Source organism: Homarus americanus, unplaced genomic scaffold, assembly GCF_018991925.1.
Source record: "Homarus americanus isolate GMGI-L3 unplaced genomic scaffold, GMGI_Hamer_2.0 scaffold16712, whole genome shotgun sequence".
Lineage (NCBI taxonomy): Eukaryota > Metazoa > Arthropoda > Malacostraca > Decapoda > Nephropidae > Homarus > Homarus americanus.
Window position 1 is genome coordinate 3712907 of NW_024757794.1, and position 26100 is coordinate 3739006.

General features: G+C 42.0%; 1 protein-coding gene across 1 annotated transcript in view; it reads left to right on the forward strand.

Annotated features, from left to right (window-relative positions):
* Window positions 1-22669, forward strand: part of LOC121857680 (calcium-activated potassium channel slowpoke-like) — a 34817-nt gene extending 12148 nt beyond the window's left edge. Inside the window, exon 2 of the mRNA XM_042353748.1 lies at window positions 22568-22669. Coding sequence (XP_042209682.1) covers window positions 22568-22654 — 87 coding nt within the window. The 3' untranslated portion in view covers window positions 22655-22669. The remainder of the gene's footprint in view (window positions 1-22567) is intronic.
* The last annotated feature ends 3431 nt before the right edge of the window (window positions 22670-26100 follow it).

The window sequence follows — 26100 nt, forward strand, 5'->3', positions numbered from 1 at the left end:
TGCTAGGTCTACCTGGAGCATTTATTCTCTGTTGTACGTACAACGTGCCTAACACATTTCGTGTTTACACAAGCCTTAGCACTTTCTGACTTTGGTAAGAAGTAACATAATATATAATGGATATATAATCAATAAAGGCAGCATATAAACATACACATATATAACAATGAACTGCTTTTCAAATAACTATTAAATAATTTTAATAGTTATTTGAAAAGCAGTAGTAAGGGGACAAGTGTCACCGCGCCCGAAATAATTACCACCAGAGCAAGTATCAACAAGGTTTCCTTAATCACAAGGTGTCATATCTGGATGACCCAGCACCTGTTGTGAGTGAACTCGAGGCTGGGCCGTCACGGAGCCGTAAACGTCCGTGCAGACCTCGCGCGTGGAAGAGTTATGTTGCAAAAAGGGCTTCGTAATGAAGGCAAGGCATACACCAGTCTTATGACCCAAAAAATTACTACCAGCAAGGCAGGTAGGCCTCCCATGTGCCGATGGGTTTCACGAAAGTCGCCTTTTTCTCTATTTAAAAAAAAAACATTTGTGCCCTAACTACTGCAGTGGCCTATTAATCGTGTCTTGAACTCAATAGAATTTCATGTGATATACTGAATTTGATGTAAATAAGAGACCAGTCTAGTAAGTTGAAGTGGTATATATATATTGAAGGATTATTTTTACACCATTTTTTTGTCTTAGAGATACAAAGGTGAGTACATAGCTAAATAAAGTAAATATAAGATTACACTTAATAATAAAGTGATGTATTCGATATTTGACAATCTGGCCAACAATTAGTATTAACACTGATGATAATATTCAGTGGTCTCAGAATCAATTTAGGCGTTAAGTTTATGTCTTAGGTCTATGGGTGTCTTATAGGACTCAAGATGATGTATATTGGTTTAAAGGACAGCTGACAGCAGTAAATGAGTGTTAAATTAGTCAGATGAAGGATGAATTTCATGTCTGAATGATGAAAGGCGTAGATGAGTGTTCAGATAGGAGATGATGGATCAGGGAGATGAACGATAAACAAAAACAATTGGCGATAAAATAAGTAAATGGTTGACACGAGGGACGATGGAGAATTATATAGATTAAGCGCAGTAGTTTAGTAGACAGAGCACTCGTCTCCTGAACTAACTGTCGCAGGTTCGAGTACCGTTGACCCAGCTGTAGAATGGGTACCTCATTTGACAGTTGGGGAAGAGTGCAGTGGCGGCTACTGTTGTTTTATGTACCGCTGTGTCCACGTTGGGCTGCGTGAAGGGGACGTCAGTATGATGGAATACGATAATGAAGTAAGAAACCGACCGATAGTATTAGAATAACTATATAGAATAACACATGAACGATAGATTAAGAAATAGGGTGATGATGACTTGATGGTCCATATACTGCATGTGGTCAGCGTAAAGCAAGGGCGAGTGAGCAGTAGTAACTTAAGGGACATAGTTGATGGCTTATGGTGATGGGTGTCATATTATGAGACTTTTATTTATGTTAATTGAGGTAGTAAGCGCTGATTTATGAGACAAAGTAGATGCCTTGTGCTTAAAAAAATGGCATATATATATTTACAGATTAAATACGGTTACCATCTTATTTCATCTTATGATTAAATACCCTAACGCTAACATAAACTAATTTAACCTAAACTAATCCCCCAGGTAGCGTTAGGGTGTTTTATAATTAGTTGAAATGAGCTGGGGTGCCTAATTTTCAGGTGAATCAACCAAATCTATATATATCCTATATATCCTACTTCTCATCTAGAGGTACGACCCACTTCCCAAGGGTCGTATGTGGAGGTTTGTTGTGTTTTTTTTTAGGTCGTGTATAAAAGATTGTAGTCATTTTAGGTCGCATATGATGGACTGAGGTCGTTGTTGCTCGTGTATGAAGAACTGGGGTTGTTGTAGGTCGTGTATGAGGAACGGGTTGTTGTAGGTCGTGTATGAAGAACGGGTTGTTGTAGGTCGTGTATGAAGAACGGGTTGTTGTAGGTCGTGTATGAAGAACGGGTCGTGTATGAAGAACGGGTCGTTGTAGGTCGTGTATGAAGAACGGGTCGTTGTAGGTCGTATGAAGAACGGGTCGTTGTAGGTCGTGTATTGACTGGGGTCGTGTATGGACTGGGGTCGTTGTAGGTCGTGTATGGACTGGGGTCATTGTAGGTCGTGTATGCAGGACACCAGGATGCGTAACTAGCCCCCTCGGGGGCAATCCCAAAAAATCTAAATCGTAGGTCGTGTATGAAGGCTGGTATCATTTATTAGGTCGTGCATGAAACATTGGGTCGTTTTTCTAGGTCGTATATGAAGACTGCCATTCTTCTGGGTCATGACTTGTCGTGTTTTTAAGTTGTATATGAAAGTTGGTTCCGTTTATTTGTTTTGGTTTGTGTATGAAACTCCGGTGTCGTTTTTCTTGGCTTGCATAAAAGTTGTCGTTTTTATAGTTAGTATTATGAAAGACTGATCTCGATTATGTATCATGTATGAAACTTTTATTTTCTGGTCCTCCATCAATGGATGCGCGAGGGCTTAAAAAATAGAATGTTTTCTGTGCCAAGACAGACTCGTGCCAAACTGTCCCACAACACGGAGGTAGGCAGGAGAGTGTGCCCCGCCCGGCGCGCACTCTCCTGCTATTAGTTTTTGGGGAGAATATTTGCGAGGAAAAAATAGTAAATTATATTTAATTTACATACGAAGGTGGTAGTTTTTATTAATTTTAACTTTAATTATTTTATATAGATATGGTTTCCTTTATATTTATTTATTTTGTTTTATCTTTTTTACATTACCAGTGACTTATATTGTATATGGATAGTCTTAACACTCTGGGTCATTTTCTGGGGGTAAAGTGTCTGATAGAGAGAAAGCAAAATGACATGATATTGAGGTTGAGATTGAGTATGAGATGTTTGTTAGCGTGTGAGTAGAAGTGTTGGGTTGGTGTGTTACAGGAAAACTTTTGATTACAGATTTAAAACAAAATAACCCAACCCCTCTTAACAATATTAGAATGAAAAAAAAATATGGGATTTTATTTACAGTAGTGTATTGTGGGTGAAATTTTTTCCACTTGGAAAAATTTCGCTACTCCAACAGGACTTTCCCCGGTAGGTATTTGGTCTGTCTTGCTGCACCTGGGTGAGGGGCGTTGCAGGGGAGAGAGAGGAGCCAATAGGTCGTGGAGGCACTTGTGGAGAACGACAGTGAGGAGGACATGGGATGCTTGGGTAACCTTATTGTATAAGTTGAGGTCCACGGCGAGAGAACTAACTTGGGAAGTGAGTGGAGGAAGACACATGTACGAGTGTTAAGCAGGAGGCAGTACAGCCTGGTAATAGTTTAGAAAAGCAACAGCAAGATAAGATTACTGGGTTGGGGGAGTACAGTACATTAAGACAAGAATTTAAGATTGAGTTAGTATGGTGAGGGGGCAGCATAGTGTTGGGCTGAGGGACTATACAAAAGTCCCTTTAAGGCAAAAGGGTAACAACGACTATAGTATAGTTCAGTGATATCCAGAGATATGTGCTTGTTGTGCCACACCCTGACCGTGTTACATGACGCCAGGCTCATGCCGTTGACGACGTGGGTTTCCTTGCAAATATCTCAACCTGGGGATCTTTGTGTGGCCAGATTCACTGATTGTGACTCTGGAATTTTCTCACACTAAAAAAGGGTGCGTTACGCTTCACTCGAAAACAAGAACGTTCTTAGGTCAGCTCAGGATAGAACAGTCAGGTATTGAGCTGGCTGAGGAAAGTGAGAGGGTCCCATAAGCAGGACGACCCGTTAGAAACAATGTATACTGAACTTTGAATACGTAAGTAGGCAGCGTGGCCAGCAATACACTCGGCTAACGTCACTTCCCCAACTGTCAAGTTAGGTGCCCAATTGCCCATTTATAGCTGAACGTACTGAGTGTGTCCCAGGATCACCAGCTACCGTTAGGTGAGGAAGCGGGGGCACTATTCGTACCCCCCCCCCCCCTAGACAACCGAAAAAGCTATATCCGGTACAGTCACGGTGTAGTTCCATCTGTCTCCTTCCATCACCTGGTCTTCAGCGCCAGTAGGTTACCGACATTGTTGCTTCACACATACATCACTCGAGCCAACGATGTAATCTGTGATCGCAGGAGGCTGGTGTAAAGGCCATGTTGAAAGCCATTTCATCAGGTTAGTTTTGAGCGGTTGAAGTATAGAAATTACCTTATTCACAAAAAAAGACCATTCGGGCAGCATTGGTAAAATCCCCAGGTACTGAAGTTAATTTTAGACTGATAGAGTAGTTGAGTCTGGCTTATTATTAATTATTTTATGTACCTGTGAGGCTCCAGTATGGCTGGTGAGTTAAGGGAGGCGTGAGACTCGACCAGACAGCTCCCTGACACTGGCGCTTCGTATTTCCACATAGCTCACCTTCGACGAGGACATGACTCGCCCCACTGAGAGTTCACATCCCCTTTACTCTGACAGAGGGGAAGTATTTTTTACCTTTCTTTTTTTACCGTCAGGTGTGTATGTCACCTTGACCCTTCCAGCCCTTTGCAGTAATAATAAGAATACCCTAAACCACTGGCTTAGGGTATGATTGGGCTTTTCTATAGAGGTCTCGGCTGTGGTGGGTTTCATGTGTGAATCGATAGAGGCAGAACGAAGAATGAACACAAGACCAGTGTATTTCCACGACCAGCGTTTTTCTGACCGTGTAGTGAAGACTATTAATCTATTTCTAACTTACCGCAAGGCTTGTATTGTTTTCACTTGGTGCTTTGTTTTAATGGCAGTGTATTCCCTGTTGAATGGCCATGGAGGTGGTCTATTCTGTAAAGTTCAAGTGAATTTTCTAAAACATTATTACTATTGTTATTTTATCATTATTATTTTTCATCTTCCTTTTATTATTATTATTATTAGTGTTGCTATTGTTGTTTTATTATTATTATTATTATTATTATTATTATTATTATTATTATTATTATTATTATGTCTACTGCATCTTTATTGGAATATACACCAGTAAGCCTGGAAAATAATTAAGTGAGCGCACCGGAGGACACTCACAGGAGGTAGAGAGCCTGAAGGGTGAAGGGCCCCACAAATCTTGCATCCGGAAGGCTAATGAATGGAGTCACTGTGGGTGTATGGATCCATATACGACGACCTTTCTCTCTCTCTCTCTCTCTCTCTCTCTCTCTCTCTCTCTCTCTCTCTCCATTAGACCTGTGTTTCGAATTTAGTTAGGATAAGTTAGGTTGAGATTTCCTACATAAAACATAAACCGAAATAGGCAGACAGAGAGACGAAAAGATTAGCGGTAAAGTAAAGAACAAAACTCCGTATAAGTGCGTGAGACCGTGAACTGATCCTCGGATATACATTATAACATTTCGATAAGAGGGAATTAAGTATTTATTACGGAGAGGAAACGTAATATGTTTGTGTGTGTGTAAAGTAGTTGGCGTCTTAGTGGCCATTTGTCTTGCGCTGACTTGAGAATGTTGGCTTGGAAACACAACCAAAAGCTTTATGCTTCCTCATTATTTTAGGATTTTATTTTTCACATTAAATTTGTTTACAATACTTTACACTTGTGTCACGTTGTTCAGGATTGAAATTTTCTTCTTTTTTTCTATTTCTACTTATAATATCTTGTTAACAGTTGTAATAGTAAATGAAATAGGAATCACTTGATGATTACCCTTCAAGCTTATTTCATCTTAAGATTAAACACCCCAACGCTACCGGATGGGGGGGGGGGGTTAAGATTAGGTTAGCGTTAGGTTGGTTAATGCTAAGGTCAAATAAGCTGGGGATGGGGTTACTCTTCATGTTTGATCCAAAATTAATAATGGGAATAATAATTGAAGGTTACAAGTAAGGTATCACATTTCGGTTGAGTTTACGTGTGCATTATCCCTCCCTCCTCCCTCCCAGTTGCTGTTAGACCACACGAATTCAAAAAGAAAAATCAAAATAGTAATTATAGGTTGAAACGCGAGTATCTAATTTTTCTAAATGGCAGATGAATATTGACACAGATAAATGCGTCTCTCTCTCTCTCTCTCTCTCTCTCTCTCTCTCTCTCTCTTGTTCTCGAGTGTCGGCGTAACAAACCCTTCACTTAATGAGCTCTTGTATATGTATGTCACCAAGTGTTTGTGAAGGTGAACACAGAACAGATGGGCACAGGTCTCTCGCTCACCCATACCGTGTTGTAGGTGAAGTGTGAGGGTAGTGGTGTGTTGTAGGTGAAGTGTGAGGGTAGTGGTGTGTTGTAGGTGAAGTGTGAGGGTAGTGGTGTGTTGTAGGTGAAGTGTGAGGGTAGTGGTGTGTTGTAGGTGAAGTGTGAGGGTAGTGGTGTGTTGTAGGTATGGTGAGGGTAGTGGTGGGGTTGTAGGTGAAGTGTGGAGGGTAGTGGTGGGTTAGGTGAAGTGTGAGGTAGTGGGTATGTTGCAGGTGAAGTGTGAGGGTAGTGTGTTGTAGGTGAAGTGTGAGGTAGTGGTGTTGTAGGTGAAGGTGAGGGTAGTGGTGTGTTGTAGGTGAAGTGTGAGGGTAGTGTGTGTTGGTGGTGAAGTGTGAGGGTAGTGGTGTGTTGTAGGTGAAGTGTGGAGGGTAGTGGTGTGTTGTAGGTGAAGTGTGAGGGAAGGTTGTGGGTGAAGTGTGAGGGTAGTGGTGTGTTGTAGGTGAAGTGTGAGGGTAGTGGTGTGTTGTGGTGAAGTGTGAGGTGGTGTGTTGTGGTGGGTGAAGGTGGGTAGTGGTGTGTTGTAGGTGAAGTGTGAGGGTAGTGGTAAGGTGAAGTGTGAGGTAGGTGTTGTAGGTGAAGGTGAGGGTAGTGGTGTTGTAGGTGAAGTGTGAGGGTAGTGGGTAACAGGTGAAGTGGGGAGGGGTAGTGGTGTGTTGTAGGTGAAGTGTGAGGGTAGTGGTGTGTTGTAGGTATGTGAGGTAGTGGTGTGTTGTAGGTGGTGAGGGTAGTGGTGTGTTGTAGGTGAAGTGTGAGGGTAGTGGTGTGTTGTGTTAGTTGTAGGTGAAGTGTGAGGGTAGTGGTGTGTTGTGTTAGTTGTAGGTGAAGTGTGAGGGTAGTGGTGTGTTGTGAAGAAGTGGAGGGTGTGGTGTGTTGTAGGTGAAGTGTGAGGTGGTGGTGTGTTGCAGGTGAAGTGGTGTTAGTTGTAGGTGAAGTGTGAGGGTAGTGGTGTGTTGTGTTAGTTGTAGGTGAAGTGTGAGGTTAGTAGTGCGACCATAAACAATATAGAGGCTTTAGATCAGAGGTTGGGTCAGAAAGTGTGGCGTCAGTATTTCATGTGAGGTAGAGAGTGCCTGGGAGTGTGAGGATGAGTGTCAGGGAGTGAGAGGGAGAAAGTGCCAGGGCGTATGAGGGAGAGAGTGCCAGGGAATGTAAGGAAGAGAGGATGAGGGAGTGTGAGGGTAGAGTACCTGGGAGTGTGAGGGAGAAAATTCCAGAGAGTGTGAGGGAGAGAGAGAGGGCCGCAGGGGAGGGGAGTGAGATAGAGTGTCAGGGAGTGCGAGGGAGAAAGTGCCAGGGCGTATGAGGGAGAAAGTGCCAGGGCGTATGAGGGAGAGAGTGCCAGGGCGTATGAGGGAGAGAGTGCCAGGGAATGTAAGGAAGAGAGGATGAGGGAGTGTGAGGGTAGAGTACCTGGGAGTGTGAGGGAGAAAATTCCAGAGAGTGTGAGGGAGAGAGTACCAGGGAGTGTGAGGGAGACAGCGCCAGGGAGTGTTAAGGAGAGTACCAGGTAGTGTAAGGGAGAGAGTGCCAGGGAGTGTTAAGGAGAGTACCAGGTAGTGTAAGGGAGAGAGTGCCAGGGAATGTAAGGAAGAGGAGACAGGGGTGTGGAGGGCAGAGTACCGGGAGTGTGAGGGGAGAAAATTCCCAGGGAGGTGAGGGAGAGTAACAGGGAGGGGAGGAGAGTACTAGGGAGTGTGTGTGAGGGAGAGCGCCAGGGAGGGGAGGGGAGAGCGTCAGGGAGTGTGAAGGAGAGTACTAGGGGAGTGTGGAGGGGAGATGCCAGGGGAGTGTGAGGGAGAGTACCAGGGAGTGTGGGGAGAAGAGTACTAGGGAGTGGAGGGAGGAGCGCCAGGAAGTGTGAAGGAGAGTACTAGGGAGTGTGAGGGAGAAAGTGCTGCAGTGTGAAGGAGAGTACCAGGGAGTGTGAGGGAGAGCTAGGGAGGTGAAGGAGAGTACCAGGGAGGCAGAGTACCAGGTAGTGTGAGGAGAGAGTGCGAAATGTGGGCAAAGAGAGGATGAGGGGGGTGAGGGTAGAGGTCAGGAATGTGGAGGGGAAGAGTACCAGGGAGTGGGAGGGAGAGAAGTGAGTGTTAAGGAGAGTACCAGGTAGTGTGGAGGGAGAGTGCTAGGAATGGGGCAAAGAGAGGATGGAGGGGGTGGAGGGTAGAGTACTGGGGAGTGTGGAGGGAGAAAATTCAGAGAGTGAGGGAGAGTACCAGGGAGTGTGAGGGGAGAGAGTACCAGGAGTGTGAGGGAGAGCGCCAGGAGGTGAAGGAGAATACTGTGTGTGGGAGGGAGAGTACCAGGGAGTGTGAGGGAGAGCGCCAGGGAGTGTGAAGGAGAGTACCAGGTAGTGTGAGGGAGAGTGCCAGGGAGGGAGTATGGGGGAGAGGGTGAGTGGTGCAGTTGTGGGTCTTGACCTAGTCGTCAAGGCAATGTACTGTAGGTAAGACGATGTTACCGTCTAGACTCTAGGGATTAAGGCACTACCTCTGTCAACCTGTCATCTCTCTCTCAGGTGTAACAGCATCCTCTCTTCCATAAGACTTGAGACTATGAGGTGAGTGATGTGCTACTGTCTCAACTGACGTGGTGGTGAAGAAGACTCTAGGCGGGTGCCTTGCTTAGTATGGTCGAAGGTTTATTTTTTTAGGGTCTCTAAGCACGGTTTTTATTTATTTTTTTTTTTTTTATAGATTAGGTTGAGGTAGTTTAGTTTTTTGTTGGCGTTGCTTTGGGGAAGGTTTAGGGTTAGGATAGGTTAGGTTAAGTTAGGATAGGTTAGGTTAAGTTAGGATAGGTTAGGTTAGGTTTTTATAGAATCAGTATATGTAAGGCAAATTAGGTTAGGTTAGCTTTTTTTTTAGGTTGAATTTTCTTTAAGGTTAGGGCAGATTAACTTTCTTTTAGGCAGATTTACTTACTAAGGTTAGATTAGAGAGAGATTTTAGTTTAGTTTAACAAATTTATTGACAGCTTGTAGTACAGTTTGCCTATTGAGTAATTCAGTCAGGTCTTGACACTGAGGGTGGTATCACTTCTCACTGCCACGCGGGACAGAGGTTCATACACAATGGAATACATCATATTCATTAGCAGTATATATAGGTCAGAGTCGTGTGGGTGATGTCACTGTTCACTGCCATGCAAGACAGTGGTTCATATACATTGGACGTCATATTCTAATTGAAGACTAATCAGTGTGGGCTAGCAAATTTGGGATAAACAGCAAGAATGTCCTCAAGCACCCCCGATTCAATGTAGTAATTACAAAGTTCATGATACAATAAGCCAGGTGGCCTGAAGTCTTTGACAGTGTCACATTGAATAATATAGTGGCCTAATTCTGGCCACGACTACATCAAATTGTCTGGTTCTGTCCTTATGCTGGCCATACCGGTATCTCTCGTCACAAAATTTGTCATATTTACTTATTTTTTTGGGTGGGGGGGGGGATTAGCCCACCCAGGCACAGGTCACTGACCCACGTCGGGGCCTGGGGGGCGAAAATGTAATAATAATAATAATTATTCATAGTATATGAAATTTATAATAAAATAAAAACAAATTTGAAAATAAAATAATAATAATAATAATACAGAACTAATGCTACAACTGCCAGGTCTCTCAGCATTTCTCAGCTCTTCTAGATCAGAGTTCATGATTCTGACTTGAATGTTTTTAAGTACAGCATTGGACTGGCTAAGGTCACGGTCAACATTTTCTTTCTTACATGCCTCACTGGCGAGTCTATCAGCACGGTCATGATACCTAATTCCAACATGGGACGGAATCCACACAAATTCGATACGAGAGTTGTTCTCATTGGCAGTTTTCACATTTCTTTTAATATCTCATACAACTTTAGACATAGAACCTGACGGGCTGTTCATTGATTTCAAAGTACTCTGAGAGTCACCGAATATCACCCCACCTCCATTTTCTTTATGGTAGCCTATAGCTAAGTAGATTCCAGTTAGTTCAGTTTGTGTTGTGCTGGCCCAGTTGTTCAGCCTTTGCTGGTTTGACACTATGATCTCTTTTTCTTTATATATATATATTACAATTGCACAGCCTGTTCTACCTGTGTTTGTCTGCACAGAACCATCAGTAAAAGCATAACATTCACTTGATTTAATACTCTCTATGTGTCTGTTAATAGTTTCTAGTGTGACACATCTCACCACATCGGTGTTTAAGATTTGCTTACTACCAACAGGAGTGTAATCAATAGGAACTGATATATCCAGCCAAGGAGGAATGGCATTAATGGGTTCGTCTGGGGTGATTGGGACATTCAGTTTCAAGAGATCTGCAACACTTTTAAGAAGCCACGCCCCAAAGAGAGTCTTTTTGGGGTGGAGCAAGAACCGACGCCATTACACATTTGGAGGAAGTTTGGTTTAGTTATGTGTTTTGACCTAACAGCGGTGAACCTAATTATACACATAGTCGTGTGTGTGTAGTAGTAGCAGTAGGAATAGGTCGTGTGTGAGGTAGTAGTAGTAATAGGTCGCGCGTGTGTGTGTGTGTGTGTGTGTGTGTGTGTGTGTGTGTGCGCGTGCGCGTGCGTGTGAGAACAAAGTATGGGAGTCGGTAGTCGTGACCATCGAAGGGGGAGAAACAACCTGTTTTAGTGGCGCCTGTCTCGACCAGGCTGATCACATATCACACACCACCACACCCATACCTTCCCTTGTCGGAGCCAAATCTCTCTCTCTCTCTCTCTCTCTCTCTCTCTCTCTCTCTCTCTCTCCAAGTTTCCCCTATATTTTTTCCGTCTTTCACCCCCTTCCTGTTCCATCCTTTATCCCCTCTCCCTATCCTCCCTCTATAGCACGTCACCCACTCCTTCCTAATCTACTTTTCCCACATTATTCACATACATTCTTTACCTTCGTTTCTATCACATTCCCTTGTATGTGTTTGTTTATGTATTAAAAAAAAATAAAATGAATTGTTTTTTTTATTTTGGAGTATTTTAAGACCACGTGATGAAACATAGGCACGTAGGGAAGGTGATAATAATTGTTGTATGAAAGATAGGAGAGGTGAGGCAAGAGAAGGTAATGCCTTGGTGGAAACAGTGAGGGAACGAGAGACATGGAGGAGAAGAGAGTATAGACAACACAGGCAGGTAAAGGAATGTAGTACAAGCATGAGAGTCGGGAGGGTATTGAATGGTATAGCAGAAGGGAAGATAAGCCACCTAGAACATGGTTGGGGATGAGGTAATTATACAGTACAGGCGTTTTAGGCGATGCTGTAGGTTGGGGAAGTAATAAGAAAAATTTGAATGGTGTCTTGTAGCTGCTGTGTATCGTCGTCATATACTGTATGTTTCTCCCTGGTGAAGCTGCATGCTAGCAAGGAATTCTTTCGAGCATCATCATGTGTTCCCCGGTGTGCACTAAACTTGGCAGCTGCCGGGGGCGAAATTAGAACAAAGGTTGTCACCGAGTGTTTACGCCGCTCACTCCCTGATGCTGTTGTTGTTGTTGTCCTTTGTACCTCACCTTATTGAAGACGACTCAAGCTGGAACTTATTAATGCTCAAGCACTTGTTGACACCTTCACCTCTGGCTCCAGGTCACGTTCAGAATCAGGTTTATTAAAAAACATCAACAGGTAATCAGGTTTTGGCATAATGTATGAGGTGGAGTAATGTCCCTGTAGCTATTGTATTACAAAGGCGGTGTCGTAATATAGATATGATGGAAGTAAAGTTGATGTGATGTATAGATAAGCTGATAATGGAAGGGATAATTGGGTGCATTTCCGATGTGCCGCACGGTAGGACACAAGTCACAGCGGAACTTGTAAGCATGTAGCACACTGGGACACCTTTGGGTGGATGGCAGCATTGGTGTAGCAAACACAGATAAAGATACGTAGACGACCTGAACACTAAGCACTTTGTTGTCTCGCTGGTAAAGCTCGGGGTTGGTGGGGATCTCTAGGACGGTCGCTGTTGTCTGTAGCAGGTCTTCGCTTGTGTTGGTGGATTGTCAGTACGACGCTCCCCAGAGGCGGAGTTGGCCACTGTTGAGGCTTTTTTAGTCGCTGTAACTATGATTACTACTACTGTAGTATCGGTTGAGCCCCAGGTGGAAATTATATGTGAATTAGCCGGATGGAGAAGGAATGTGGTGAGTGGTGTCCAGGGCAGGTGAGTCTTGATTAGTGTGTTTATCCCATCCCAGACATTTGTTAATTATGGCTGCCGGTGAGTGTAACATCATGACGACAGAGAGAGAGAGAGAGAGAGATTGTTTGTGGTGTTGAAAATGTGTCGTTATAATGAAGGTACGCGTCTCAAGTGACGTGTGAGTTGATAAACTTAAGCACTTGTGTATGGACGCAGTAAATCCCTCTCTTCAAAGAACTTATTAACACGGGCCGTTGTCAGAAATTATTTAGTCTCGGATTCTTAAAGGCTTGTATATCAAATTGTCGTCGTAAATTGAGAAATAAGAACGTATCTTAACTGCCTGAATTAAGCACAAAAATTCCAAATGATAAGCTAATTACACATACTGGACACATATAACTATTGTATACACGCTCTCTTGGTACCAGCTTCTGTAGGGAACAAGTTATGGTATATAATCTTTGTGAACGCGGACCTAGATCAGTGTCATGTTAGCGGCTGAATCATTTTTGACCATCAGTATTAAGTGTTCAAGTGTCCACCGTAACAGACTGGTGGTAACGGGCCTTATCGTGGTGGTATGTGAAGGTACAGTATTGGGAGAATGTGTTTGTCCTCTGCCGCTCCATACATTGGCTGTCAAATCAATTAGTCAGAAAGTGTTTTTTTTTTCACGCCTTCTCTTGTGGCTGCTTTAAACTGTACTGAATATTACACCCTCACGCGATAGACATTTTTTTCTGTAAGGCTAGGAGAGGCTGGAACTGATCCGATTGACGTAACTAAGTACATAATGACGGAAATAAATTAGATGCATTGAATTGAACGGTGGTGAGGAATATCTACAAGATGACTGAGAAATATTTATCTCCTATGTCCTAATGGGAGGAGAATATTGACAACTATGTTAAACTACATTACGAAAGGTAGATTATTAGAGGTTCTTGAAGTAAATATTTCCTCCTAACTGTATATGCGAGAATACATTTTAACTTATTCTGTTAAACTACGACTCAAAGTTGATTTCCAAAAGATTCTTATGTTGAATTTTGGTACAATGACTCGCTCGCTGTGCATTAGTGTAGAACAAAGGAAGTTGCGTGTGTGTAAAGGAGAATTTGTCTCATCCGTCCCCAAGCTGCATGTGGGTCGTGTACGTAATATCTTAATGTAATATTGCTTTAGTCCTCCACTATGCTCGAATAAAAAAATGCGAGTCCTTGCTATGAATGAAGAGCTCGTAATTCAAACTAATCTTCACTGAAGTGTTTAGTCGCTTATAATAAAATGAGTTCACTATCTGGTGTTCATGCCGATGGTGGAAAAGTGTTGCGATACATTATAACATCAACATGAGCCCTTCGGTGTACCAGCACCTGACGACTTAATTAAAATTTAAGGAATCACCCCCTTTCCGGCCACGCTCGCTGCATCATAATAATAAAAAAAAGATTGTGCATAAAATTTTTTCCACATAAGGTGTTTGGTAAGCCAGAGTAAGTGCCCCGCCCCGCCCCGCCCCGCATGTGACCAACATCACCATTACGTCAACAGAGACACAGTCAGCTGAGTGCGTCACATTATGCTCATATTTATCTCTGCGACAGAAAAGCGAGAGAGAAAGTTTTTACCTCGGGGCCAGCCAGCAGGGAGCTTTGTTACTATCACCATCTGCATCGTGTTTATCACTATTACTCTGAACACATCAGCGTGAGACAGGATGCTCTTCATAAAGCCTATGCTATTATTTTTTCTTCGGCCTTTGTGACCATCATAGGGCAACGTTTCTTACAATATTTTAGCATATGAAAAGCATTTTAATGGGTTTTAATATATTGTAAATAAGCAGTGGGTACAGTTTACTCTCAACACACATGCTATAATTAACAACTATAGACTCATGCTGTGTATTTTATTCGAAAAAAATGGTAAAGCATCAACCGTGTCACTGCTGTTAAATTACAAAAATATATATTTTTTCATCGTGGTCGAACAACCTTCATTCCAACGAGGAAAGTTTTCACTAGTAGTGAAAGAGTTTTTTATCCATTTTAAAACATTGAAATGTAAAAAGACAAAAAAAAGGGACCAAGACTTGACCATTGGATGCGCTGATTCACACTTGAAAAATATTTCAGGAGGAAAAACATGCATAAAAAAGACGTGGTTTGTGGCTAATTAAAGCCAATCCAAATACTGTATTACACACTTTAACCTACAACTTTAAATGACGTTTTGCTCAAGCAGTGTAGAGAGGCGGAACAAGCAAAGACACACTGCAAGGCTTTCTCTCAAAATTAAATGGTTTCCTGTGACCAATCCGAATAAATGGTTTTAAATTATGATGGATCGTTAGGTTCAGGAGAGAATAGTCTAAGTGAAATGTCAGTCTTATTCCCGTGGATGATAGGCGGGAGGAAAAGTTTAAGGTGGTCGTCTGAAGTCAGATAAATCGTGTGCCGTGACGCGTCCATATGAGACGGAGCAGTGTGTTTGTGTAAGACGTTGGAGCGTGAACGACAGGATTGAATCTCAGGGACGGTTATTGAGCACCGGTGGTCTGCAGCGACTGTGTAGGAGTGAGGAAGGATGGCGGGGGGGGTGTGTTGTTCAGGTCAACTTGTGTATATGTAGAGGGAGAAGTAACTATGTGTAGGAGTGAGGGAGGATGGCGGGGGGGGTGTGTTGTTCAGGTCAACTTATTGTATATGTAGAGGGAGTAACTATGTGTGTCAGTCAACTTGTGTATATGTAGAGGGAGAAGTAACTATGTGTAGGAGTGAGGGAGGATGGCGGGGGGTGTGTCGTTCAGGTCAACTTGTGTATATGTAGAGGGAGAAGTAACTATGTGTAGGAGTGAGGGAGGAGGATGGCGGGGGGTGTGTTGTTCAGGTCAACTTGTGTATATGTGAGGGAGAAATAACTATGTGTAGGAGTGAGGGAGGATGGCGGGGGGGGTGTGTCGTTCAGGTCAACTTGTGTATATGTAGGAGAAGTAACTTTGTGTAGGAGTGAGGAGGATGGCGGGGGGGTGTGTTGTTCAGGTCAACTTGTGTATATGTAGAGGAGAAGTAACTATGTGTAGGAGTGAGGAAGGATGGCGGGGGGGGTGTGTTGTTCAGGTCAACTTGTGTATATGTAGAGGGAGAAGTAACTATGTGTAGGAGTGAGGGAGGATGGCGGGGGGGGGGGGTGTTGTTCAGGTCGCCTTCTGTATTAATCAACAGCCTGTAATCTGAAGCTCGTCAACAGACCCCACAATAGCCATATGGTGTGTAGGGTGTGCTGTAAGGATCAGACCACATATTGCCATCCCGGAGTGGACAAACACTCTCAACCTCCGGCCACTGAGTGTTCGGATGTTAGTAAATGAAAAAGCAAACACAGTGTTGAGAGCCTTGTAAATACTCGGCCAAGTTCCTCTCGCTGTAAGGAAAGTAAACATTACCCATGAATTTTTCTCTTCGTGTCACAGTAGAAATAGAAAGTTGTTTACTAACAATAGTGTGACTACAAGTTTTACGTTACTACGGTACTTGTGACGTATGGCAGGATGGGAATGATTGTATGTTTGTGTATTTTGCACTGGAGTGCTACTACAGGTGCCTGGTGATGATACATGGTTATTTATACCTGAGCTGTGGGAGTAGTATTACGTCATCCCTGGGAGCCTCGGAAATAAAGTATTACTCTGATGAAGTTGATCATCTGCCAGGCGACCCAGGGTGAGGCTTTGTAGGGGGAACTGGGGGATGAAAAGAAAAACAAAGAAATATAACAAAAATGCTTTCTGATGGTGGATACAGAAACATGGGGTGTATTACTTCTCATTGTGGTGGGAAGTTTTTATTATTAATTAGAGAAGTTAGAAAATACATGTATACGTGTTTCCCTGTGTGTGTGTGTGTGTGTGTGTACAAAAGTGGCGGATGTGCAGACGTGTTTTGGCGGGTGACAGCGAGAAGGACTTGCAGTGTAACACCGTGGTGTTACTGAATGACCCAGCCAGATACAGGGAAGGTGTTGTTGCTGCTCCCAGGTGGCCACTGAGGTATGTCACAGACGAAGCGGTATTTCGTACCCCGAGCAAACTGGCTGGTCCTAGCTCTCTCCTGGCATATCGCCCTCCTTCCCTCCCTCCCTCCTTTCCTTACACCCCTCCCTCCTTCCTTCCCCCCTCCCTCCCTCCCTCCCTCTCTCCGTCCGCTTGCTATCTTTATCCTCCTCTGAGTTCCTCCCCATTTCCTTCTCATCGCTTGCGCCTCGTTTCTCTACATCCTCCCCACTAACTTAACGGACCGCTGGCCGTGTCCATCTCGTGAACTAGTCTGCTACACGACCCCCTGCCTTCTGAGTTTGATAATTCACACTGCCTTCTTGTCCAGCTTCCCATTCTCCTTCCTCTGCCTTCATTCTCCCCTCGATGCTCGGTCTTGCTCCTATATTGAGCCGCCCCGTTTACACTGCACGCCGGCTTGCTTTATCCTCTCACATTGTCTCCGCCGCCTCCTCCCTGGCGCCTAACAGCCAATACAGTCCTGTGATTTATTTGTTCAAGGTTTGTCTTGTTTTGGTTTATTCCTGGAATTGTGCTTATCTTGTAGGTCAGGCGAGAGAGATGGCAGCTCTCCAGATTTCCTTTGTGTCGTCACCCTTTGTATGTTCCATCACCAGTCCTCATGCTCACGTTGGCTCAATCTCTCGTTATGACTGCAGCCCTTCCGCTTCTCATGCCTTTACACTTTGGTTCCGTCTAACCTCCCAACACTGTTTCGTCTCCTCACCCTAAAGCTGCTCATCCACGGCTGCTTGACACTTTACTACAGTTGGTACATGTCCAAGCACAGTTTAATATCAGAGATACGTTTTTCATAGCCGTTTTGTGTAAGCCATAACGTTTTTATTACAACCCTTCGTCCAGTAATTTATTTTATCTATGCTTTTAAAACATATCTTCATCGTTAGACGGAGTATTAAGGTCGTTGCCTCGTCATATATGTCTTATAATGACTGGCTGCGGTCGCGTCTTATCCCTGCCGTCACACCTGTGCCATTCCTCATGTTTCTTTGTATTGTGGAGCTAATAATTGAGTGTTATTATTTATTATCATCATTATTAATAATATTAGTAGTACCTCCCTTTGTATGATAACGGGTAGTGTCCCCCCACCCTACTACCTTGTAACACGAATGATGGAGAGGAGTTCCTATAGCTGAAAGAGTCGTTTACGAGGGTTAATGAATCCATAATGAACCCCAGTTTAAGAGGTTTCATTATGATGTATGAGAGGCGGATACCTGAGGATATGACTGGGGGGGGAGGGGAGGTCACTGTAGCACTGAGTAGATTCTGTTATAATGATCATGTGTTCCGTGGGGATTCTGTTATAACAGAGAAGTCACTGTAGCACTGACTAGATTCTGTTATAATGATCATGTGTTCCGTAAGGGGGGTCACTGTAGCACTGACTAGATTCTGTTATAATGTTCATGTGTTCCGTAACGGGGGTCACTGTAGCACAACTAATTCTGTTATAATGTTCATGTGTTCCGTAAAGTCACTGTAGCACTGACTAGATTCTGTTATAATGATTATGTGTTCCGTAAGTCACTGTAGCACTGACTAGATTCTGTTATAATGTTCATGTGTTCCGTAAGTCACTGTAGCACTGACTAGATTCTGTTATAATGATCAGTGTTATAATTCTGTTATAATCATGTGTTCCGTAAGGGGGTCACTGTAGCACTGACTAGATTCTGTTATAATGATCATGTGTTTACTGTAACTAGATTCTGTTATAATGATCATGTGTTCCGTAAGGGGAGGGGAGAGGTTGTTGTTTTCCTGTGTTTTCTCAGTTTTCTTTCCTCCTTCATTTCTAGGTTAGGTTGTTGTTGTACTGCATAAGTACTATCAGATGTTAAAATAACCTAACATGAAATAATCTGATCTGTTACATGCTTAAATAAAATGAGGAAATAAAAACACACGTTACTTATTCTTTAAGAACTGTATTAAACTCTTTCTCAAGCTTACACTTTGGGATTACCGTAAATATGTTGTTGGGATTACAGTAGTCAGGAGATGGGATTAATTAAAAAAAATCTTTGGGAATCAGTAGTGAAATCCTTATGGTAGACTTGGGATAGTTTCTGTATCTTAACAGTTTATTACAATGTTTAGATCTTGTTGTGATGTGGAATATGAAATGAGAGATATGAGAGCAAATATAACATTGAGCAATTTAGTGAATCTCTCTCTCTCTCTCTCTCTCTCTCTCTCTCTCTCTCTCTCTCTCTCTCTCTCTCTCTCTCTCTCTCTCTCTCTCTCTCTCTCTCTCTCTCTCTCTACACCATATTGTAATTACTCTGGACCATAAGCTACAGGGTCACAGTTATGTTAATTTCACATTTTATTTTCTCTCGGGATTCTTTATAACTGAAGCAGAAAAAACAAACCCCGCTGCATGTCGTTATGTCAGTAGGTTTTTATATAATGGAAATACAACACCCAGAGGCCCTAAGGGGAGGGTGAAGGGGATTTACTGGGTGTTGTCCTGCCTCGTGCCGAACAATTGTATTTTTATTGTTGTAGTTTTTTCATTTTACTATAAATATAATTGTTCTTGTTTGTATTATTGTTGTCGTTTTTATTATATTTTATGATTGCTGTTATTGTTGTTGTTATTGATGTTGTCGTTGCTATTATAAGTAATAATAGTATTTTTATTGTTCTTATATTACTATTAGATAGGTTGTTGTTTTGACAATTCTCAGTCACATTTTAGGGTTCAATGGTAAAGCAGAGAGAGAGAGAGAGAGAGAGATGCGTTGTGTGGAGAGAGGGAGAGAAAGAGGTGTACGAGTATGGTAAAGAAAGATAAATATGCAGAGTGAAGAGAGAGAGAGAGAGAGGTCGAAAAAAGACAACATCGTCCCACCTTTAAGGCCTTAAATTGACCCCTTAAAGTTTTATATCGTTTGAAACCTGATAAAAGTTGTTGAGGGTTGGAGAGGACTTGTGTTCGTGGTGGCCCTGGCAATACATTGTTACAACGGCCTACCTTGTGTCTCCATAAATTTTTACAAGTTTTCTATCGTAACAAACTAAGACTTGGGACCCTGTTTAATGACCTGGCCAGTTGAAGTATCGGGTTCTAAAACAATAACAACTGTAGTGATTTTAAATAACCATCTGTCTTGGACCATACCGTAAGGAAAGTTAAGTAAGATACCAAGACACATATGTGATTGGATGTTATGTTATTGCAGATGTTGAGTGATTCTAATGTGTTGTAGGAGATGATATATTGTACACCATGATAGCAGCAACACAGGACCTACTTCATCTTCTAATGTGTGTGTGATGGAAGTTGGTATTCTCGACGGCTTTAACTTTTCTCCGCTTGAACAACTTACTGTTAATGGCATTATGGTTATTTACCCCACAAGGAGGGAGACATATTGGTTTACCTGAGGTTGTTGTTGTTATTGTTGTTGTTGTACTACTTCTTATTCGTCCATCTTCTTCTTCTTCTTCTTCTTCTTCTTCTTCTTCTTCTTCTTCTTCTTCTTCTTCTTCTTCTTCTTCTTCTTCTTCTTCTTCTTCTTCTTCTTCTTCTTCTTCTTCTTCTTCTTCTTCTTCTTCTTCTTCTTCTTCTTCTTCTTCTTCTTCTTCTTCTTCTTCTTCTTCTTCTTCTTACAACTTCTTCTTCTTCTTCTTCTTCTTCTTCTTCTTCTTCTTCTTCTTCTTCTTCTTCTTCTTCTTCTTCTTCTTCTTCTTCTTCTTCTTCTTCTTCTTCTTCTTCTTCTTCTTCTTCTTCTTCTTCTTCTTCTTCATTCTTCTTCTTCTTCTTCTTCTTCTTCTTCTTCTTCTTCTTCTTCTTCTTCTTCTTCTTTCTTCTTCTTCTTCTTCTTCTTCTTCTTCTTCTTCTTCTTCTTCTTCTTCTTCTTCTTCTTCTTCTTCTTCTTCTTCTTCTTCTTCTTCTTCTTCTTCTTCTTCTTCTTCTTCTTCTTCTTCTTCTTCTTCTTCTTCTTCTTCTTCTTCTTCTTCTTCTTCTTCTTCTTCTTCTTCTTCTTCTTCTTCTTCTTCTTCTTCTTCTTCTTCTTCTTCTTCTTCTTCTTCTTCTTCTTCTTCTTCTTCTTCTTCTTCTTCTTCTTCTTCTTCTTCTTTAACTGTTCTTCTTCTTCTTCTTCTTCTTCTTCTTCTTCTTCTTCTTCTTCTTCTTCTTCTTCTTCTTCTTCTTCTTCTTCTTCTTCTTCTTCTTCTTCTTCTTCTTACTACTTCTTCTTCTTCTTCTTCTTCTTCTTCTTCTTCTTCTCTTCTTCTTCTTCTTCTTCTTCTTCTTCTTCTTCTTCTTCTTCTTCTTCTTCTTCTTCTTCTTCTTCTTCTTCTTCTTCTTCTTCTTCTTCTTCTTCTTCTTCTTCTTCTCTTCTTCTTCTTCTTCTTCTTCTTCTTCTTCTTCTTCTTCTTCTTCTTCTTCTTCTTCTTCTTCTTCTTCTTCTTCTTCTTCTTCTTCTTCTTCTTCTTCTTCTTCTTCTTCTTCTTCTAGGAAGTATTTTTACCATGTGCCCAATACCTTAGTTTTTCTCGGGTTTTATGAGGTCAACTGGTAAATATTGGGATGATATTGAGAATTATATTGTGAATGTTGGCTTCTATTAATTATTAAGTACGGTACTGTATTTGGATCACCCTATATCACCTTAGAATTAGCCTAACCTAACCTAAACCTATTCCCAGGCAGCGTCAGGGCATTTAACCATCAGTCGAAATAAGCTAGGGAGGCAGGGAGGGGGCTAATCTTCATGTGATCTATATATTTTCTTTCTCCCATAGTTCTGTCACGCCTCACTACTTCAGTTTAGTGTAGATTTTGTTTCACTGTTAAAACTTTCTTGTTATTGAATGTGGATCACCTGAAGATTAGGCCCTCAGCTTATTTCACCTGATGATTAGACCCTCAGCTTATTTCACCTGAAGATTAGTTATCCCAGCTTATTTCACCCGAGGATTAGACCCCCAGCTTATTTCACCCGAGGATTAGACCCCCAGCTTATTTCACCTGAGGATTAGACACCCTAGCTTATTTCACCCGAGGATTAGACATATCTTATTTCATCTGAAGGTTAGATACCATGTCTTGTTTCCCCTGAAGATTAGACACCCTGGTTCATTTCACTTGAAGATTAACCACCCTAAAGCTACCTAAAGGAGGGGGGGGGGGGTTAGGTCAGGTTAGTTTTAGGGTGGTCAATCTTCAGGTCATCCTTAAGTGTTGCAAGTTTCCTTAAATTTCTGTTTAATAAAGATACTGAAAATAATTAGCGTAAATTTCTTATTGCACCATTATTTTTTATGGCAGAATCGAATGTATATGTTTCTTTAGGCAGTTTGTTTGCCTTACGTGTAACTCATCCAGCTGTCTTATGGAGTTCCAGTGTAACAGCGTCTTACCAAGAACTATTGGCCTTGCTTCTTATATTAAATGTCGTCGCCCGGCTGCCAAATTATTTGCCATGGTCGGTGGCAGTAACCAGTAAATACTTCTTAATGGTCTTGCCCAGCTTTATATAACAGCTGTCGTAGAGTTTCGGATCTGTGCAACGTTTAATATCTTTTAACGAGGTTTATTATCATAAATTCGGAAGTATATCATAATTTTTTTAATGTCGGAAGATTTTTTGTTATTCGCCGTAAGTCAAAACAAACATAGGGTTACCTATTACTCTGAGTTACTTAATAGTTATATGTGTGCTATCAGCTGGTTGTTCTGACTTGCCTTACATGAATTGCTATAATGTAAGTCTGGAATTTATATTTGGAAAGGCTCTGATATGGTACAGTACAGTATATGTAATGAACCTTGTACATATCAGCCATCTCTCTGTACTTCGGTATGTGACTACAGGAATTTGTATATGTGTCTGTTTGTGTCTCAAGTGAAATTCCATTGAAGTCATCTCTTAAAAAAACAACAAAAACATACAAATAATATATAATAACACTTTCAGGTCTATTTATTTCTTCAGCAAGGGAGAAAAATTAGACCCTTAGTGGGATTATATAACAGTAGTTGACATTTATAGTTTGTTATTGTCAGTCATACTAATTACTAACTTATTTTCTCTCTCTTCCCACTAGGTGAGTGTCGTGTCCATAGTGCAGGCAGGGGAGAGGTTTAGTACAGTTCAGACGTGTGGTTATCAAGCCTTGGATTCTCAGAGGTAAGTTATTTGTTTTTTCTGCTAAATGGAGTTGTGAGTTTTAATTAGTTCACTTGACCTTTGTATGATGATGATGATAATGATGATGGTGATGATGATGATGATGATGATGATGATGATGATGATGATGATGGCAGCCAGACAGAATAACATCGAAATCAGGGATCATAGTTAAGTGATTAAATGTGTATCGTCACTTTTTTGTAGAATCCTATCATTTTCGTCATCGTTATCAGTGTCATTATCATTATTATCATCATCGCCATCGTCATTATTACCATCATCATCAGATCAAACTACAACACAATCAACCAGTGACTGTGGAAGATATAGAATGTGGGAGGAGGAGGAGGAGGAGAAGAAGAAGAAGGTGATGGCCGCTACTGAAGATGCGGGTCACCTCCCTTCTGCAGTAGCTTGAGTAATTCCTGGAATAATACTAACAAAAGAGAGAGGCGGCGGACACCATGGCGAGGGGATTGCCGCACAATCCTTGGCTTAGGTTTCTTTCTCAGTCTCGTTCTTTCTCGGACTAATGTCTCTCTTTCCCTCGGTGTGTTGTATGAGTGGGAGTCATTGGTGTGTGGAGGAGTAGGAGGGTATTGGAGTAAGTGGAGACGGAGGGTTATGGAGTATGTGGAAGGGGGAAGGTTCTGGATTATGTGGAGGGGGGACTTATGGAGTATGTAGAAGGGGGAGTGTTCTGGAGTATGTAGAAGGGGAAGAGTTATGGAATATGTGGAAGGGGAAGAGTTATGGAGTATGTGGAAGAGGAAGAGTTATGGAGTATGTGGAAGAGGAAGAATTATGGAATATGTGGAGGGGGTTGGGTTCTGGAGACTGTGTGTGTGTGGAGGGGGGGAAAAGTCCTATGCAGTATATGGCGAGGCAGACTTCTTTGTAATATATATATACATACCAAAGCTGTCCATCAAAGTCATCCCAATTCACAGATCCACAAATGGTATAAGAGGCTGGAACAGGTAATCGATATGTGTTGTCTGTAGCGCCTCTGTCTATTATATTTCCACAAGTTCTATGTAACAAGTTTGAGGTCTTATCAGCTGTGAAGGAAGGGACTGTGGAACATCTTTTGAATTAGTATTTCTTATTCATAGTCATTAGAACAGGTAGTAGTGAACCTTACAGTGTAGCAGTGAGCTATACAGTGTAGTAGTGAGTCATACAATGTAGCAGTGAACCATACAATGTAGCAGTGAACCATACAGTGTAGTAGTGAGTCATACAGTGGAGCAGTGAACCATATAGTGTAGCAGTGAACCATACAATGTAGCAGTGAACCATACAGTGTAGTAGTGAACCATACAGTGTAGCAGTGAACCATACAGTGTAGCAGTGTCAAAATATGCTGCACTAACCTATAATTAAGCTGTGTTTGTTTTTTTAATTGTTGTTTATGACTCTGATGCTGTTAAAACCAAACCTGTACAGCGTTGTGCTATCCCTTCATGTTGAACTCCTCGTGTGTGACCGTAAGACCAACCACCCTAAAGCCACCTGGAGGGGTTAGCTTAGTGTTAGGTTAGCTTAGTGTTAGGTTAGCTTAGTGTTAGGTTAGCTTAGTGTTAGGTTAGTGTTAGGTTAGGTTAGTGTTAGGTTAGGTTAGTGTTAGGTTAGGTTAGTGTTGGGTTAGCTTAGTGTTAGGTTAGCTTAGTGTTAGGTTAGCTTAGTGTTAGGTTAGCTTAGTGTTAGGTTAGCTTAGTATTAGGTTAGGTTAGTGTTAGATTAGCTTAGTGTTAGGTTAGCTTAGTGTTAGGTTAGCTTAGTGTTAGGTTAGCTTAGTGTTAGGTTAGGTTAGGGTTAGGTTAGGTTAGTGTTAGGTTAGCTTAGTGTAGGTTAGCTTAGTGTTGGGTTAGCTTAGTGTTGGGTTAGCTTAGTGTTAGGTTAGTGTTAGGTTAGGTTAGGTTAGCTTAGTGTTAGATTAGGTTAGTATTATGTTAGTGTTATGTTAGTGTTAGGTTTGGGTTAGGTTAGTGTTGGGGTGTTTAATCTTAAATTAAAACGAGAAATACCTTGATATTACTAGTTCCGTTTAGCCAATGTGTCGCATTTTGTACTCAACCGCGCCTGAAACTCGGATTTTTCCATGTTGAAACACAGACTAATTTTACACCTGCTGTTTTTCAATTGGATTTTCCATGTTGAAATACAGGCTATGTTTTGCCAACGGTTTTTCAATCTTGTTTTATAGTTTTTAGATTGCTTTCAATATCCGCCATCATTCATGACCAAACTTAAAATTGGTGTGTGTCTGTCTCAGTATGTATGTATGTGTGTGTGTGTGTGTGTGTGTGTGTGTGTGTGTGTGTGTGTTCCCGAGAGGCGATTCGTAAAGATCCGTGTTTGTTGGGCGTCCTTGTAAAAGTTTTGGAACGACGGTGTTAGAGCCTGAAATTAAAGTGGGCGATAGTCTGAAACTTGCGAGTGACGGAAGGAGGCAGAGAAAACAAAGGGGAGTGAAGGAAGAGGGGAGAGTGAACAAAGGGGAATGGCGGAAGGGGGAGAAAAGAGAGGGGAGTGACGGAAGAGGGAGAGAAAAGAGATGGGAGTGACGGAAGGGGGGAGAAGAAAAAGGAGGGAGTGACAGAGGGAGAGAAAAGGGGAGTTACGGAAGGGAGATAAGAGGGAGTGACGGAAGGGAATAGAAAGAGATGGGAGTGACGGAGGGGGAAAAGAGGGGTGACAGAAGAGGAGAGTAAGAAGGGGAGTGACGGGAGAGAAAAGAGGGAGTGACAGAGGGGAGAAAAGGAATGGGGTGACGGAAGGGGAAGATGAAGGGAGTGACGGAAGAGGGAGAGAAAGAAGATGGGAGTGAAATAGTATAGATATTAATGAGTTAGGGGAAAAAAGAGGTGTTACAGTGACAGAAAAAACGATTGACAAAAATATAGACTGAATGACCTGATGAAAAGGGGAAATGCACTAGTTTTAGAAGGAAAGGGGAAAAAGAATTAGAGGAAAAAAAATTAGATGAAGGCAATAACGAAAGAGGGAGAGACACAAAAAAGGAGGGGAAATAAGCAGCGTATGAAAAAAAGTTTATCTAGAGAGAGGGACAGAGAGAGGGGGAAGAGAGGGAAAATTATGAGAAAAAAAGAAAGGTGAAAGCATTAACACAAAGGGAAAGGGGTGGAGAAGCTGATGACAGAGAGTGAAGTGAAAGTATTAATGCGAAGGAGAGAGGGTGGGGAATATGCTGACAGAAACAGTGAGGAGGAAGAGGAGGAGAAGGAATAATGCCAAGAATAAGAATTAGAAAAATACTGAGAAAGACAGGAGAAAGCAGTTAACTATAGACACAGAGAAAGAGAAAGTTGTTGACAGAAAAAATAGGATGAATCTTGACTAGAAGGAGGGAGAAGACAAGAGAGAGTAATGAAAGCAAGAGAAAGGGGAGTGAGATAAGCCATCCACTAGCGGCGATAAGAG